Consider the following 19,089-nt stretch of genomic DNA (forward strand, 5'->3'; position numbering starts at 1 on the left):
AAGCGGGTATGGAAAATGAATGAGTGAACGGATCAATTAAAATGCTCTAAAGAAATGTTGATGTGATTATTCACACTTTCAATACTTTGGTTGTTTGCGTCTGAAATTCTTCATTAATGTGACAGAGCCTGATAATAGTCTTCCTGGGCCTCGGGGGAGGTTCTGACCAAAATGACAGAGAAAACTGAGCTCTGCGGTATTCAATTTCTTTCTTTTCTCTTTTAACTCTATACAGATAAAGTTGGCCTGCCAGGTACTAAAGGCATTATTCTTTACAGTCAAGAGGGTATTGATAATGGCTAATGGACTAATAAGTACCATTCGGAAAAGGACTTCTGTGAGAGAAAACCAGACAACGGCCAAGTGGCTTGACACATAACTTTATTGCCGTTAAACATGTAGCGCTTCAGCTTGTTAATAGCCGTTACATTGACTTCTTTCTTTTCAGAAGCATGTCGCTGCCTCTTCTCAATAACTCATTAGTAAAAATATCTTGCCAAACAGCATGAAATTGGTAGCATATTCAGAAGTGAAAGCCTTTATGTGGTGGACAAAACACACCTGCCCTGATCTCATGCACAAAAAAATAAGTCAGCGTTAGTTTTATAAACTGTGGATTAACATAAACATGGAGGTAAAGTACACAATTGCCAGTCACTGTTCTGCAGTATCTGCTCACGCGGCATGCATTGCTTTTCTTTTGTTCTGGGGTTCTTCCTCATCTTAGGTCTGAGGAGAAGACAATAGTATAAGGCTCAAAGTGTACCCTGCTGATTCCGACGCAAGAACTGGCTAAAATGAAACATTTTCGAAGAACAATCAAGAGAAATGGAATCAACTAAATGGGAGAATAGCAGGTTAGTTGTTGCATGTTATGTATCTGGAAAGCAACACGAGTTAGGAATGCAGAGCAGGCTACACTAGTAGTAAAACAAAAGAATCGCAATATTTAGACGTGAAGGTTAAAGGTTGGCTAAGCTCACAAATGTGCACTTCAAACAGCTGTACAGGATCTGTCACCATCGCGTCACTGGCTAATCGAAACAATTCAGCTTTTAGTATGGCAAGGAAACATCAGCGAGGACATCAGGTACTGCGAGATTTGTGTTGGAAGAAGAGTAATAATAGTAACTTATGTAAAAAATATCTTTAGGCAAAAAAAAAGAAAAAAAAAAAAAGAAGGTGCCATCGTGTTGACGCAAATCAACACAACATGTAACATAGCGTTCATAGGTCAGTCTTCAAAGTGCTGCCAGTTTTGAGGGAGCCGCCTTCATGGGGAAACTATCTGCTTTCAGTACCTAATCACATCTTTGTTCTAGTGTTTCATATAAGACAAGAGTTATATTCTCTACTGTATATTATGTTTATGTCTGAGAAAACGCATACTGCTTGCACTCAGTTCTACTTGGTTTCTGCTCATACTGCACGCTTGCAAACAGAAAGGTTGCTGCTAGCACAAGATTCAAGTCGTTCCCCTCGAACTTGCGTCGTTCCAGTTCGACTGCCCAACTTTTGCTCTCAGACCTCTAATCTGACACTGGATTTTTGGTGTAAACAACCCTGCCATAGTCGACCAAGCAACTGAAGGCCAAGTGCAATGCGGAACGGTGAAATTATCCCGGCTACCTTGCAAGTGTGTCCGCTGTAAGATCACTACAGTGTGGTACTCTTCACTGGGTTTAAAAGAGCTTCTTCCTGCTGTTTTACACCGTTTAAATCAAAATGGCACTTTTTCTATAGAGTATTTACTGTAACCGCTTTCACACAACACAAGAGTACCGCGCTGTGCAGAGCTCCACCACTCACTGTCGTCAGGCCAGTGATCAACTGGACTACATTCAAAAAAATCCCAGTGGACACACCAGAAAGGTAGCAAATATTTCACTGGTCCACAGCACGTCCGACCTTCTTACTGGCATCATCTGCCTTTCATCACCGTCTCCACCCCCACCCCATCACCACCAACCTATTCAAACTCTGATCAATGAGAGACTGACAACATCACAATATTTTCAGTACAGTGGTCGGAGAGGGCTGCCCGCCGGCTATCATTCCAACAGTAACACTTCATGGAAGTCACTCACATGTCACAGTAGTCACACTTAAAGCTTGCTGGCTGGAGGCACTGAGAAAGACGGGCAAGCCAACGTCTGGCTGCATACAAGATAAACATTCTGCTCACCGCTGGATTTACAAAGAGAAATGCATATTTATACATATATATTTTTTAGGGAAGCATAAGAAACGCCCATCAAGGAGCAAATGAAATGTGGCGGCTGCACATGGTTGAATTAAGCTGCCACTCTGCATATTCTGCCAACATCAGCTAAATGATCAGAAAAGACTGCAAGCCCTCGCAATAAATCCCTCCAGTCTCTCGATTTTTCCAGTTACGATGTAGCTTTAAAAAAAAACAAAAAACAAAAACAAACATTTGCAAAAAAGAGTTAGAGTAGTCTGACAAAAAAACAAAAAAAGCTACATTTGAGCTGCAGACTCAAATCCCCCTTCGGCACATCCAGAACCTCTGCAGGGCTGAGAATAAAACAAACAGATCTCAGAGTGCTACTCTCTTTGTATGAACGCTTTGGAAACTTTAAGCACATGCTAAAATTGCATAAGTGACTTTTTTTTTTTTTTTTGGTGCGCATGTTTCACTGCCAGTAAAACTGCAAAGAAGTTCCCAACTGCATGACTGTGACACATTTTTCTCTAGCCTAGTGTTGCACATCACATTGGACAAGGCAGTGTGTGAGAGGTTATGTGGTGCAAATTATTGTGTATAGCGTTACCTCACATTACATCGAGGCAGCTGAATGTGTCATCACCCATCTCCGTTTCAATGTTGGAAGGTGACGACACAAATGAAGCTGAAATGATTTTTTTTTTAAAAACGGTCATGACAATGAAATGCATTCATAAAAAAAAAGAAAAAAAAAAGACATACATGTAGATACTATGGAAGACGAAACAACAGCAACACTAAAAAGGTAAAATAATATCACATATATTCATTATATTACACAACTGTGTTTACTGCTTAGCTTATATCAGTGTATAACCTCTGGCTCATATGCCACACAAATTCCAGACCATGACAAGAAAGACACAAACAAAACTCCGCACCCGTTTCTGTAAAATGAAGATAGTTGTCGTGCACAAGTGCATCTTCCTGTCAGATTGAACTTATTTTTTTAAATGACGTTTCAAAATAGAAAAGATCTATGGAAGAATTGAAGCTACCTTAGTGTTGATTTTTCTTTTTTTTTTTTTACTGCCTTTTCTTCCAATTCATACAGCAGGGAGGTTTGGTTTTTTATATAGCTACCATCTGTTAAAACTGCTCTCGTGCTGTGTTCTTTCATGGGAAAAATGTCCTTTCACTTCAGCGAGCAGTCCTCCAGTCTGAAACTTTCTTTTGTAGTGTAGTGTTAGCTTCACACCAGATGGAAAAATTAAATGACTCAGATGACACAAAAGCTAAAAAAAAAAAAAAGAAATGAAAAAGAAACAAAAAACCATGGCAGTAGCTTGTCTACAACACAGGGTGTCACATGTAGCCAGTAGGAGGAGGAAGTGTGGTTATTAAAATCCTGATGATGATGATGATGATGATGATGATGATGATTGAAGATACTCGGTTCAAAATCAAAACTGTTTTACCTTAAAAATACACCCGACAGTGATTTTTGCATTGTAGTGTGTGACTGAAAGGAAATACCTGAAATAGCGTTTTTCTTTTTAACCTGTTGTCACAGTGCAGCTGCAAAACCGTAGGTGCTACTCGGGGGATATTTACACAGATCAATTCGGCATTTTAGCTTGTTTGCAGTTTGACGCGAACCCCCTGCTTCCACCCTCAGACTGGCTGCTAGCCGGGGCCGAGAGAGGATATCATGGTTTCGAGGACGATAGCAGGTTGGTGAACCAGGTTGATGCCGATGAGGACGGCTGCCGCCGTTCCTCCCCGCCGTCCTCGCCGTCGGGGAGGAGGAACTGGGTGGAGGCGACGGAGGTGGGCGAGCCGAGCGAGGGCATCAGGCCGCTGCCTTCGCCCGCCTCTGTGGGGGAGTCAAAGTGCCAGGAGCTCTGGGGTTTGTAGCCCCCCGAAAAGTCAGCCTGGGGCTCCGAGGGAGACTCGGGTGAAGCCAGGCCCAGGTCTTGGGTTTGGGCTGTGGTCTGCATCTGGGGCTTGTATCCTCCACCACCACCACCTGCTGCTGCTGCTGCTGCCAGGTCAGCCAGGGGTTGGTGGCTCTCTCCGGGGCCTTGGGGGTCAGCGGGCCACACCAGCGACGACGCAGAGGTCTGAATCCCCGTGTACGTCACGTCGGTGCGCGCCGAGTCCAGGGAGGACGCCGAAGAAGCCGAGGAGTCTGGGAAACGTGGTCTGATGGGCCGCTCGTCCACCACTTGGTTGTAGTAGCGGATGGAGGTGGGCTCGTCCGTGTCGACCGGCTCGTCTCCGATCATCTGGCCTTCGTCGCCCTCGTCTTCCTCGGGGATGACGACAAGCATTTCTTTGCTGGAATCCCACTCTGGCTTTTCCACAATGTGGACCACGCTGTTAGGAGACGGCTTCACGTCCAGCGGCCCCTGAAAGATGGGAGTTGGTAAAAGGGACCGTTAACCCTGATTCCAAACTCATAAAACAAGATTTGTGCTTGGTGTGGACGTAAGTTGTGCAGATATTCTTGTCTAATAATAAACGACTCTATGACTGAAGTGATCGTTTCAGCGTAGATATTTTCTCTGCTCGGACAGTGTTTTGATACAAGTCAACAGTATGAAACCAAATCATTCTAAGCCCTATTAAAATGTCTTGCAAAAATACAAAACAAAAACACGGTCAGTACACAAAGTAAAATATATTTCCGGGGACACGGAAGGCACAAAAACCGTCCAGGGACCTTTGGTTCGCCTTGCGGCCGTAACTCAGCCCGCGCTGGGTCCGTACGAAGCTGGATTAGCCGCTAAACAGCCGCTAAAGGGTGAAGCCTTCACGGCGGTAAGTGTTTAAATTGTGCCCGTTTCATAAAGTTTGCCGTTTACTCTTCACTCCCGCACTGGCAAACTGAGGAAGTGAGGCTCAGCAGCGACGAAGAGTGTGACCCCGGGCGGGGGCGTGCACCGGCAAGGCTGGGGGTGGAGTGAAGTGAAACAGAGCGTTTTCGCGGGACGCAGTAAATACGAGGAGACGAGCCGCGAGATGCGCAAATCTAAAAAGCTTTCAGCGCGGAAAATCGTGCGTTGCTGCTCTGGAGGGGCCAGATATCGAATACAAAAGCCCGAAAATTAGTATAATAGGTGACCTTTAAGAGTTCTGTTGGTAATTGCTCAAAATGTTGTCTGGCAGTTTGTAAACATTATTACATTTCAGGTTATGTTGTGAGAATTGAGATTGGGTTGGATTTTGACTGCACCTGTGTCCTGGACCAAACGCCAGTCAGCTTGGGTTCAGGAATGTCTGGATAGAAGGCCTTCTTCACCCTGCGGACCAACACAAGCTTCACTTTAGAAGACGGAGAGAGAGAAAAAGCAGCACAGCAGGAGTCGAGCCGCCTCACCAGTTCCGTTTCTTGCAACAAATGAATGCGAGGATGACCATGAACAGAGCTATGATCCCCAGTGATGTCAGGATCTCCAGGATCAGCCAATCAGCTGCCAGGACAGGAAAAGAGACTAATATGACACCGTGCTGCTACTTATTTTTATATATATTTTCAGTATAACAAGAATATATTCACATACCGTATCGTTCCAGTGTAACTGAGGCAGTGGCACCCGTGTCCTCGCCTGCTGAGGTGTAGGTCTTGACAGTGAACTTATAGGTGCCTGTAGAGTAACCTTTCACTCTGTAGGCTCTGGCCTCTGGGTCTGTAATGTTGGCTGTTCAAAGAAAAATACAGAAGTGAGACATTGGTTTAATGAAACACTGCATCTTGAACGTTCTTAGCACAATGATTGTCCAGTACGTGTTAAATTATTCAAAGAAAAATACCAACATCACTCAGTAGTCTCTTACTGTGCTATGCTGCTAATGATGAACTTTTCTTGCCTTGTTTGATTTAGTGTGGATCATAATAATGAAAAGAAATGAGGTTTTGGGATAGATGCAATTTGCCTTATAAGATATTTGGTGTTGGCTCAGGAAATGTGGAATGTCGTTCACTGCTGCTTGGTTTTTACTAATTCCTACTTTGGTGTTGGGTTTGATGTCTGTGTTGTCTGTATGTGTTTTTTGTGTGCTATGTTATGTATTAGATTGCCTAAAACAAATTTCCCTAGTGGACATTAAAGGAAAACTCAACTCGACAAAAGCACAAGTGACATTTACCTAGAAGTGTGGACGTGGAGCCATCGCTGATGTAAACGCTGTATCCCAAGATGAAACCCCTCCTGCTGACCAGAGGAATCCCGTCCCAGGAGAGGACGAGGTCGGAGCCTTCCTGGTGGGCTGCCAAGGTGACGGGGCTGGAGGGGACTGGGGAAGGAGGAGGTGCGGAGAACACAAGGTCAATGTGGGTTCTCAGCAGCTATCGGACCACGAGACGCAACTTCGTCACTTCAGTTCCACTCTCACCCAACTCCTTCATGTATCCCTGCCAGCGCTGCAGCAGCTGCACCGGCTCAGAGGAGCAGCTGTACAGGGAAAAATGGTATCTCACACCTGGCAGGAAGTCAGCTGCAATAAAGGGAAAATATCAGTTTGAAGTGTGGTTGACAGGTGTAAAGCTGAACATCTGCTGTACTTTAAAAAAAAAAAAAAAAAAAAAGATTTTTTTCAAAGATGGGGTCATTCTTCAGCCTACCGGACTCAATGGAGGCGTTGCTACTCCCGGGAGCCACCTTGATCCACTTCACGGGGCAGTTTACCGTGCAAGAGCCCTGGTGCCATTCCACAACATAACCGCAGGTGGCGTTCTCGTTGCTCTGCCACGACAGAGGGAAGATTCCGTCGGCATAAACTGCTCTGGAAGCGGCAATAGATTCCTTGTCTAGGAAAATGAAACAAAGCATTTATTTGAGTTTCTAGGACAAATTGTCCAGAGGCAGAGAGTGAAGGTAGCGCAACTGTGGAAAATCATCCCAGTTCTCTGTTTCTGTGCTAGGAGAACCCAAAAAGATAAAATTTTACATATTAGTACACTGGAAAAAAAACTCTCCATCTTCCCCTGTGCTAACATTCCCTCCTCTACTTCAGTTTTCAGCCAGTTCCTGTCAGGACGTACCTGTCCAGTTTAGAGGGATGAGGACACTCGAAGGCGGAGACGCCCCACCCATGTTCTCCGCAATGACACTGGCCACGATCCTGTCGCCGCTGAAGGTGGCGAAATGCGAGAGGTTGACGGGCGCAGCAAAAGAATTGGGCAAGATGACTTCCGAGTGTTGCTCATTTTCCTCAGGGCTCCAGAAAGTGACCTTGTACGCCCTGATCTGACCGTGGCTCTGCCTGTGAGTCATGGGCTGGAAAAGGGAGGAAGACAGCACAGGAGTGAGTAAGTGAGCACGCAGGCTTAAATGTGATAACTAGGACAGGGAAAGGTATCTGGTGTGCGTAAACAGGATCCATGTGAAAACAGCACAGAGACATGCCCAACTGATGATGAAAAAAAGAAATACCTTCCAAACGAGCTGCCCGGTGTTGTCTCCATTTATCCACACCCACACGTCAGGAGCATCTGGAACTGAGGAATGATGACAAAAGCATGCATGAGAAACGGCATTCTTCATCCACCTTGCCAAGAAAACTGAGTAAGGACATTCCTTGCAAACTCTTCTTACAGATCCAGTGTGTCAAATATGGCTTGATGACTGGCCATAAATACATTAATAAAAGTGCCTACTTGCAGTACAATAAAAGTAATTTGTTTTTTCTACCCTAAGAATGGTTCTCAAATATATAAAGAACAATAAGGGTCTTACTCCTAGTTAGCTGCCATCTTGCACCATCATTTTTTAAGGAAGACCGCCTGACAGTGTCCTAAATAAGAATGCGCTGTCAGGTGGGCTTCCTTTAAAAATTTTACACACTGGACCTTTCAAGGTTTGTAGTTTTTATGGACAAAGCAAGATTCTCAGCAACTCTGCTCACTAGTTGTGATTAAGAGCTGTGCATTTATTGGTGTTTTTAATAAAAATGGGAGATTGCTCTCATGCTGGCTGTGAAACCTTTGCGAAGGGAACCCCCGACCTTGAGGGGAAACCCCTCCTTCACCTCCCCCTCCGATACGTCGTCGCCAGCACTAATTCACAGCCACACGTCACTTACAAGTTACGTTGGTCCTGAAGGGAAAGGCTTCGCTCCAGTCTCCCCACTTCCAGAAGTTCCTCTGGGCGCCGCAGCGGACCTTAACACTGTGATCCTCATCGGGGTACAAGTTGGAAACAACCACTGAGCGCAGGCCCACGCCGGTGAAGGTGCGCTGGAAACACATTAGGCTGCATTACCGTCTGGCACGCCGACGTTTGTTCCACGTGAAGAAAGGAAACAGCAGTGGGGCCTTTTCGGAAACTGATCTCGTGCATTTTTAATGAAACTCTTCAGAAGCTCCACACACAATTTAAACCGGAGTGTGAAAGACACTTAGACCACCTTCTGTTTGCGCCTGGTTTGACTTCAATGTTACATTTGCTTGTTTAATCTCAGCTGCCAAGGTCAGCACTTTGCTTAATGACTGTAGTTGCGTTTCCTTTTCCCCTAGAATTGCGCAAAACTGAAATATCGCAATAGAAAACTGGCAGCGGAAAGATCTAAACTTCAAAAAAAAAACTCTTAAGTATGGCTGCAAGGTTTTGCCGCTCTCACTAGGTGGTTTTCCAGACGTATCGATATAGAGGTATATTGCAAAAGTGTCATGGAAACACTTTTTTCTCATTTACGCATTACCGGATGTGACGTGGGGGGGGTCACGTGACCAGTTGACTTCAAGTGAAAATGACGCATTATCTTTGGACAGAGGAGGAGACGGAATATTTTTTACAAACAAAAATATAACAAACATTCTTGACAGCAAACAAACGCAGACGTAAATCTTATAAATCTTGCGGGATGAGATTTTACGAGAATTACGGCTTAAGCGCTTCGCACCATTCAATGGAAACACCTGCTAATCGCAATTGTACTTGGTCGAAATTTTTACAAATATCGCTTTTATTTTGTGAAAAAAAAAAAAAAAAAAAAACTGTCATGGGAACGCAGCTTGTGTCCACAGGAACGGGGGCAGAGGTAAAACTCTCAGACAAGGAGAGTCTCCATGCCGACGCAGGTGCCGTAACCACAACACACCTTTGTTTTGACACCCATGCAGGTGAGCTCCACCTGGCAGGCGAGGGAAAGGGAGTAGTAGCTGTCGTGCTCCCACTGCCACAGCACGGTGGCATTCCAGGCGTGGGTCACGGCGCTGAACTGCACCGGCGCTACCGGGCACACTGGGGACACAAAGGGCAAAATCAGGTGCTGACGAGGGACGACGCCGCTTCGAAAGAAGCAGCAGAGGGCGAAAGCGAGTGTTTAACGATCGAATCGCTCACCTCGGTGGCTGAGCTCTGAGGCGTCGCTGAGCTCGTGCTGACCCAGAGAATTCCTGGCCACCAGCGTCCAGTTGCCCCCCCACTCGTCCAAAGGGCAAACCTTCCGCTCCAGCTTACCGCCGGCGCACCTCCTGCAGGATAATGCAGAGCAGATGAGAAACAAAACAACTGAATTTTCCCTAAGTGGGGCTGAAAACCCGCAATAGAATTACGGTGAAACCCGAGCGGGCCGGAGGCTCGCTCATGTCTGCTACTGAAACTCAAACAGGCCCAAACACATTCATAATTCAACTTCTCCTCTGGCCGGTTTTCTGACGATTACTGTAAAAGGCCTGGCGCACTGTCAATGTTGACTGCACACACACACACACACACACACACACACACACACACACACACACACACACACACACACACACACACACACACACACACACACACACACACACACACACACACACACACACACACACACACAGATGGTACTTAGACTGAGTGCTTTGCTCCTTCCCTTCCTCCTTCCTCTCAATCTGGGTTAATATTTTCTCAGCAGAAAAGTGAAATGTAGGGAATGGAGTCATGACTAATGCAGGGATGATTATTATCGCGGGTTGATGACCTACCACAAACAACAGTTACTGTAAAAACTGGCCCAAAAACAATGATCTTCCCATTATGGCCACTTCTGTTTTTCCAGACCTCCGCGACTCCCTGGAGACATTCCCAATAATTTCCTGCTTGCCGTTTTTCACCTGGATGCAAGTCAGTCTGATACATACCGTCTGATTACGCTGGCCTAATGTGTTTGACGGTGACAGTAATGCCATTGACTGCATTTGGTTTGCAGGAGGCTGTCCCCAAATCCACTGGTTTCATCACTTTGATTAAAAGGACGCAGATGCTTACTTCCCATTTTTTAACACCAATCTATTTTTACATCAGTGCAATTCCAACTTCCAGTCAGAGTTGCGAGGCTAACCATTCCGCCTACACTTGCTGGGAATTGTGCTATGGGTGAATTGCAGTGAGTCAAGCCCGGTCGAGGCGGGCTACGCAGTGAAAGACGAGGCTTAGAGTTGCTTTTAACTTGCACGCTGTTGGCACGCGCGACACTGAGCTCAATCGGGCGAGAACTGAGGTCAGCTGTTCTCTCAAGCCCGTCAGGGCCCACAGACAGCAGTCGTGTTTGCAGAGTTTCAATTTCAAAGTGCCAAAGAATGGGAACAAACACAATGACAGGAATTAGAACTGCACATCACGAACTTGAATCTATCATCGTGCACTGCAGCGATGCATCGGACGCAGGATTTTAAACTTAGACAAAACAAACACAGTTTTGTTGAATAAAATGTGCATAATAATTCAAGGCGGTGATTCAAGGAGGAAGGAAATATAACTGCATTATCTGTGACCAAGTGAAAATGTGGGTCTCGCTCAAGCTACATATTTGTGGTGGAAAAGCAAGTGAATTGAGATCAGATGGTGAACCTTTTTTCAGGGTTAGAACATCACAAGGCATAAATTACAGCCTGAGCTTCTTACTGCTGAGAAGTCCGGCACCAGATCATTTCCATGTTCTGCGCCACACATTTGGAAGGGACAAGCGACTGTTTGCCGCTCTGCTAATGAACTACCCCATAGCGCTGCTAACGAATGACATACCTCCCATTGATGAAGTAGTTTGTTCCTCGTTTGCCGTACAGGTACGATTCTCTCCCTACGTTCCACTGGCACACTGTGGTGGTGAGGTCACGGGTCTCGCATACAAAGTCAGTTGGCAGAGGCGGATCTGCAAGAATGGACAATGATTACAATCAAAATCCCGTTCAAGCATGAACATTTTTGGCCCGTTCAACAATTTATCTTACATCCAACAAAGACCACAGTTCCGTCCATCAGAGTCTTCTGGTCGTCCAAACAGTAGACGTTGGTTCCCGCCGGGCCTGACGGCCGCTGGTTGACCACTGTAATTGTGTAGGTCCTCCTGCTGATCAGCTTTGAGGCCAGTGTTGTGTTGCCAAGGAACATGGAGCCAAAGCGCCTTTTCTCTTTCACAACGCAGCAAATTGTGGTGTTGTCCCCGACAGGCACCACTTTGTCCTGGGGGTAGACCTGGGCCTTGGTGTTGGTGGGCAGGTCATTTCCTGAAGCGGTGAAAGAAGGAAGAGTGTTGAAAACACATAAATGGAAAATAAAGAATGAAAGCCTCAAATAATGGTTGCAATAAGTGTTGCCCTTCTGACCCTGGTGTATCAGAGTGTCGCTCCATTTGCTGGTCGACTGGCCGTCTCTTGAGCGGACTTGGACTGACAGCGAGGTGCACTCCAGCGGTTCGGCCGAGGTCCAGTTCCACTGCTGGCGCCCGCTAGTTGGATTTGATGCCACAGATATTGTCTCCTGGGGGGGGAAACGGGAGAGAAAAGTGAGGGACCGACCACAAGGACACGACCCGTCCACAGACTGACCGCCTTGGCACAAGCATGAACAGCCACAATAGAACACATCACAACATCTTTGAGGTTGAGATCAAGGTAGCTTTATTTTAAATTATGCAATATTGCTAACACACACACACACACACACACACACACACACACACACACACACACACACACACACACACACACACACACACACACACACACACACACACACACACACACACACGGGTCTAACTTCAGTTTGGAATTAAAATCACTTTATGATTAAAGTGTTGGGGGAGGGGGAAGACAAAACAAAAAGAGAAATGTTCTTACAAAGAAGACGGTCTCATCGAGTTCAGTTCTGAGGATCGTGAGGTCAAAGGTTGTCGCCGCTCCCCCCACCCAGGATATGGAGAGCTGTTGTGCAGCCAGGTCGGCTAAGATGCTTAATTGCTGAGGTACAGGAAGCGCTGTGGGGCAACAGGTTGAGAGATGATTCACAATGGCTCAGACGCATTAAAAATTAGCGCCAGCTTTCTTTGGAATGGTTATTTATTGATTTACTGGACATTAAAAGGTGTTCGATCGCTTTTTTCTTTTTTTTTAACGGATCTAAAAGCTGTGTGGTTCCTACCGTCTGTGGCGAGTGTGTGAGAAGCCAGCAGGCCTGCAAGGACGCAGATGTGCAGGGCAAAGGAGGAGCTGAACTTTGAGCCAGGGTTGACGCTTGAGCGAGCCATGGCGACCGACTGGCCGTGTCCACGTCTGCACATCCAAAGTCTTTTGTCCCGACCACTACAGCGCCACTGTGCTGGACATTGCGAGACCAGCGGGGTCTGCTGGAGGAGACAGGAGAGGGAAAACGTTAGAAGAGAGACAAACGCCTCCATGTGCCGCCCGACTGCCAGCAAGGAAGTCAAGTGGTTTGGTAACGGGAAGAGCTATTTGTAAATGATAATTGAAGAGCCACTGTGCAGCACTTCGGAGCGCAACAGGCCACTTATAGCACTTAACAACGAGGCTCGGGAGCAAGACCCATGCGCAGACACGCACGCTCAGACGGGACGGATCAGCCGACGGGATCAGTTTCGAATTGAGCACGTCGCCCGAGGACAGTCTGGCACGTAGACAACACAATGTGAGATCATCAGTGATTATTCTGACTGGTTGGAAAAACCAGAGACAAAATAAAACTCCGACTGTGAAAATGCAGAATTTGTTTATGGCATCAAGATGGGCTGAACGGACATCTGCGGATGAGAAACTAATGGTGTCACAGCAGCTACATGCACCCGTGTCATCATCACATACTAGCACGGCTGCAAGTCAGGTTTTAAAAATGCTGTGGTGAGAAGACCTGAATTTCTAACTTGTGCTGAAATAGTTTTAAAAGGGTGAGGTGTACTCTGTAATGTTCCGGTTTTGAAATGTCAGCGGTATTAGAAAACATTGACTTTTTTTTTTTTTAATATCAAAATACCTTTAAAAACATTTGATTCTCAATGCCCGCATTCAGATTACATTTTAGCAATTCCAGAAAACGTAGTGTTTCTTCAGTTCCGAGAAGTACAGGATTTGTTGTGCAATCTCAGTGTTTGGGAAAAAAACAAAACAAAAAAAACAAACCTTTACAGTGTTTTCATGAATGCTCACCGGTGCCAGAAGATCTGCACCCAGCCAGTAGAACACAGCTCTTCTTTTACATGTTATGTTCATTTTTAGGAATTTAACAGACATGACAAGATGCCTCTGGTAATGTGTAATTACCTTTATTTATGCATTCCCACATATTTCCAACATTTCTCTATTTCAGTTCTTTTTCTCTCTCCAACTTCCTCTATTTCTAGTTTATAGTTTTCCATTAAAGATCAATGAGTCCTGCTACATTTGCAGTCAGTGCTGCTCTCCGCTTTCAAAGTCTTTGGCTTCGTTCAGGCTGAATTGGTAAAGTCTGTGTGCTGTGACGAAACATTTCAGTGGTTGACAAGGTGAGGTCTCACATAATTACCATAATTGACATCAAACTGCGTTGGTTACTAACACTCAAGTTCATGTAAATCGCTCCAAGATGTGGCTGGTAGCAACCACAGCGTGACATGGACCGCTGCCATTACAGAGGTGGAGCCAGTCTCAATGTTGCTATTCTTGATGTCTGTTTTCAGGGAAGCTCCTAAAAAAAAAAAAAAATCTTATAAAAGAGTGAGCTTTCCACAGACATGTGCACAACCACTTTGACTGTGTGAAGCTCAGGGCCGCGTAGTCAATCTCAATGTTTTCTCAGGCACTTGAGAGCCCCTCGGACGGCAAATGAAACAGACAAGGATGGAACAGTTCACAAACAAAAACTGCAGACGCAAGGACAGGCGAGGAAAAGCGAGGTCAAGGTTGTGAACGTTGCTATCTCGAAGAGACAGGCCGACCCAGCAAAGCCCGTTCCAAACGCAAAATGAGCTGCTGCCGTGACGCTGCTGTTGCCTTGTTGAGCCCGTATGTGCATATTTGTGTTACTCTGTTTGTGCACGTACCGGTCACAGTTCAAGTTTTTTCCATAAGACACGTTGAGACAGGCCTATCGCAGGTCCATAGCTCCGTAAAACAAATGTTGCAAGTCATAGTAGAGATTAGAGAAACAATAAAAGCAGGAAATACTTGTCATCTACTTTAGGCGCCGAATGATTAAAAAACCATTGTCTCAATGAACTCCATGTCCACACAGAGGACTGCAATCTGCAGTCTGACAAACAAACAGGACAGCGACATTCCTTATCTGTCTTAACTTTGGTTTCATTTTTGTTCAGACAGCCAAAATGCAAGGATGTGTGCAAGATGAGCTGACAGAAACTAGAAAAACAAAAACAAAGACACTGGGAAAATACGCAGGGTTCTTTTATGGTCATATTTTAGATGACAGTATTTTGTAGAAATCAGTTATTCAACTTAACTTCAGATTCAGGTCCATGTTCAATAAAAGCAAGTTAATACCATGCAAGTCTATGTGGTCAAAAGTCAACTTTGTCCTAGAGACATGGGACCCCTTGCAGGTTCACCGGGATCCCTCAAGACACAGTGTTGTGATTCTATATTTAGTTTAATGCATTATAGCTGTGAGAGTTAGTATATTAGCAAAGATGGTATGTATGTGTTAGAAGTATTAGAGTTAGTTAAATGTTTAAATGTAATGAATGTCAATACATTTTACATTTTACATTTACATACTTTACATTACTTTTCACCTCAGGGTTTTATGGCAGGAAAGTTTTCAGCAGACCAGACCAGAAGAAGGATGGACCATTTGGCTCCCGGCCAAATAAGGACTTGTTTCCTGCCACAGATTAGCCTAAAACGGGGAAGGCTACACCACCGGACAGCCAATAGGAGGACGACATGGAAGACGACATTGACATATTTTATTACTGTTTGTTTCTGTATTTAAGATGGCGTAAGGGACAGATAGATCAGACTTGGTATCTGATAATACATTGTTGTTGTTAGGGTTAAGCCTCCGGAGCTCTGTACCAAGTATCTTGTTTTTTCTGTTACTAAAACTTCTTCAAGATTTCACTTGTCTACTACTCTCTTCATTCAACGAACACGCGGTTTGGTAGCATGAGATTGGATAAAAGAACCAAACCAACAACAGCCACGTCAAATTTGGGGCTTCTAGGCATGAAACTTTTTCTTCCTCCAAGGTGGGGCGTAACAGAGAAAGTTTGAGAACCACTGAGTTAACCTGACACACAGATATTAAAAATTATAATAAAGAGCATTAAAAAAAAACTTTTTAAAATAACATTTCACAGATGATAACAGGACTCATTGCAACCGTTTCTTTCTCTCAGAAAATTCTACAGAGGTAGATCATTCAATCAATAGTGCGTGTGTGCTCTTAGAGCAAACAGCTGGAGTGAATCTGTTTGAAATTCCAAAGAACATGCCACAGATTCAATATGTTCAGCTGAAATGAGCAAACAAGACAATGAACACTTTGCTTCTGTGGACCCAAATCCGTTCTGAGCAGACTTTCCACAGTAGGCTGAGAAAACCCTCACCTGCAGATGAAATTCAGCAGCCCAGCAGAACATAAATACAGCTGTGTTTTGCACACATACACACACGTTCTTACAGCTTGAGCTTTTCTGAGCCGAAACCGCACATTTTGTGGCTTGCCACATGAATACAGCCGTTAGATGCTTTATTTGTCCCTGTGCCTGAAGGAAGTTTATCTTTCCAGTTTCAGCTCTGAGACTAGATTTTTTATTTTTTTTTTACAACATTCACTGCATCCTTCCACTGTCTTAGTGCTAAGAAGAAGAAAAAAAACCAAAGCAAAGTGCATCACTGGAAGCTGCTGGATGAAAACATGCACAGATTCGGGGAAATCTAACCAAGAACCTGATAGCCACAAATGCACAAAACGCACAAATCAATACTTCTCTGCCTCTTGTCCTTGCAGCAGTCGACAAACTACAAAAACCCCCAAAGGGCACTGTCGGCACTTAACAGCCTAGGCCTCATTAGATGCCTGATGCAATCTGAGCAACCCTATTTTCGGAAACAACAAACTCACCCAACTATGACAGGCTTCTCAATTTCAACGTTAAGCCATGGCAGCCACCAATCATTTCCCATAACTTAGATGCAACACCCCAACTGATGAGTTTCACAATAAGAAACTCACAACACAGACAGCTCCTACCGTCTAGGACTGACCATTCTGTCATAAGACGAGAATTAGGAATGTTGACAATTTTTTGTGTTAAATGGCGTGATATATACCTGTATGCTTAGAACAAGTTACTTTTAAACAAATTTATATATACATAAAAAAAAGTTAAAATGTGACCCATTGGACGTCTACTTAAAGTCAGAGGATAAATGGTTAGGGTGTTTTTACTGTTCTCTACTGTAAATAGGATCACATTGGACCCTCAACGTTATATAAGGGTTAAATAATGTGTTCCTTACACATTTTTTATTGTGAAATTTAGATTCTCAGGAAAAATTGCCGCTTATCAATTAATCGTTAATCGACCGATGAGGTCAATCAACCAACGATTAATGAATTGATCGATAATTTGCATCCCTAGGTAGAATGCAAAAACACTTTAGAAGATTTGGGACTTACTGGTGCATTTTATTCCCAAAATAATTAATGCAGTCTACAGCCACTGATTTTAAAGTGCCTAAAAATGAGAGAGAGAAAAAAAAACTCTGATAATGCTGTTTATGCTTCATGTGCAGGGGGCGGCAGCAGAGCCAATCTTCAGGAGGTCGTCTTCCATTTTCAGCCTGCTCTCGACGCCATCACACCGAAGCACTGAACCAAAAGGACACTGCCTCTATAACTGTATAAGACTTTTTCAAACATAAGCTGAAACATGAACTACGTCTGACCTTTGAACGGGATGAAGGGGGGAAAAATACCCGGATGTTAGTCGATGAGTAAGTTGACCAAAAAAAGAGTTAACAGATGAGTGGCTCTGTGTGTGAAATGTCGGTGCCCTGAGAGAGGACATTGAGTTCTGTGTGTGTGTGGCTCTTGGACCTGGACCAAAAACATTTCCTTCCTTCCTTCCTTCCTTCAGAGTCTTTCTTTTTAATACTTCATGAATGTGAGCCTCCAAACAAACACGATGGGCATAGAAAATGATGTTGCATAAAAAAAAAACATTTTTGATTGTGTCCTTTTAACGAATGGCTACAACACAATCAAATATGTAAATGGTCGAAAACCAAAAAGATGTTTTTATTCTATAACACAAATCCAGCATGGTAACTAAAACAACACAAAAAACAGACCGGCTATTGCACTCACAGGTAAGATTAGGTAACCAACATTTATTCAGCCTGTTGTGATGATTAATGGTCGGTGTTTCCCAGAGTCACGACTGAAGCTGTATATTTCACAAGACACCTCAGCATGGGACAACAGTATGCACTCCAAAAGAACACAGCACAAACAATTGGTAGTTGTTGATATTCAAAAAGCCTTAATAGCACATTTGCGAATAACGATGAGCTGTTAAATGACTGTAGATTTAAGGAAATGCTTTTTTAAAAAAGTATTTGCATTAGATTCTGAAAAGATAAAACAAGACAAACGTTTTTAAATCGTTAGTTTAACGATGTGGCTTTGTACACACAACACACGCCATACATCACTCGCAAGTTGTGATGTGCCCATTAAAGAAAACTACAATTACTATAATACTATATGTCCAGGTATCATCGTGAACAGCAAACAGCAAAAACGTGTCATATTATCAGTAGTCTTCAGATTGTCATTTGCAGAGAAAAAACAATTTTAAATTTTCCAGTTGTCTGAGATAATGAGGTAAGCCGTTTTCGAGGAAAACGAGGTTAAATCAATATTGACTCTAGAATCTTTATCTGAAATCACCTGATGTGACTACACCCGCTAATAGATGGATACAAACACGAATATTCCCATTTCTACTAACTAAACGCCTACTTCAGATTTAATTCAATTTTCCTGTTTCATTTGGATTCTAATTAAACTACGCGGTTAATTACATTAATAAAAACGAATTAATGTGCTTTATCGTATGACGGTTACCATCATTAGCTTTAGCAACGGGGCAACGTGACGGGTACCTCACCGTTTGGGTTTGGGGGTACGGTAAACAACGGCCAAGCGCTAATATAGCTTTACATTTCTGTAAATGACGCAATAACAAATTGACGGCAACATGTTGTTACGTTGAGGGCATAATATGGTGAAACGCGCGGAGCTAAACGTCATTTTCGATTTAGTGAGGCGGCTGCGGCATCCCAAATACTTGGGCACACAGGCCGACTGTGGCTCGGGAAAACACAGCTAGCGCAAACATGTTACGTTCATACCATCTACGTGACGGGCATGAATGGTATAATGTGGCCCCGCAAGGTTCAACTTACCTTAAAATAGCAATATATCCGTTTCAGTGTTATTTCAGTCGCTTCGAATATATGATATTTCCGATATCTACCCCCAGTTAGCGTTTTCACTCTCTCTGGCAAAGGTCGGGATACTCTTGGAATTACTGGAAAACAGGGAGCAGGGCGTTTAAGTGACAGTTATTCTGGCCAATGACCTTTCAAGTTTCACGATGGGGGCGGGTGTTGCTCT

General features: G+C 44.2%; 1 protein-coding gene across 2 annotated transcripts; it reads right to left on the reverse strand.

The window, feature by feature from the left end:
- Positions 1–366: 366 nt before the first annotated feature.
- On the reverse strand, positions 367–19,013 carry lifra (LIF receptor subunit alpha a). Of its 2 annotated transcripts, none has more exons than XM_076019515.1 (18): positions 18,879–19,013; positions 12,595–12,799; positions 12,294–12,430; positions 11,781–11,934; positions 11,406–11,681; positions 11,200–11,326; positions 9,538–9,668; positions 9,293–9,435; positions 8,276–8,429; positions 7,627–7,691; positions 7,236–7,470; positions 6,816–7,001; positions 6,587–6,688; positions 6,341–6,487; positions 5,755–5,892; positions 5,571–5,664; positions 5,427–5,493; positions 367–4,599 (listed from the first exon to the last, which is right to left on the reverse strand). In XM_076019515.1, the coding sequence occupies exons 2-18, from the start codon at positions 12,731–12,733 to the stop codon at positions 3,898–3,900; spliced, it is 2,997 nt and encodes a 998-aa protein (XP_075875630.1). In that variant the 5' UTR covers positions 12,734–12,799; positions 18,879–19,013; the 3' UTR covers positions 367–3,897. The 2 variants fall into 2 exon arrangements, with proteins under 2 accessions (XP_075875630.1, XP_075875631.1); XM_076019516.1 differs by having other exon boundaries at positions 12,595–12,796; positions 18,879–19,010.
- Between the last annotated feature and the right edge of the window lie 76 nt (positions 19,014–19,089).

The sequence above is a fragment of the Nelusetta ayraudi genome, unplaced genomic scaffold, assembly GCF_046127955.1.
Source record: "Nelusetta ayraudi isolate G7.1 ecotype Tasmania unplaced genomic scaffold, CSIRO-AGI_Nayr_v1 ptg000010l, whole genome shotgun sequence".
NCBI lineage: Eukaryota > Metazoa > Chordata > Actinopteri > Tetraodontiformes > Monacanthidae > Nelusetta > Nelusetta ayraudi.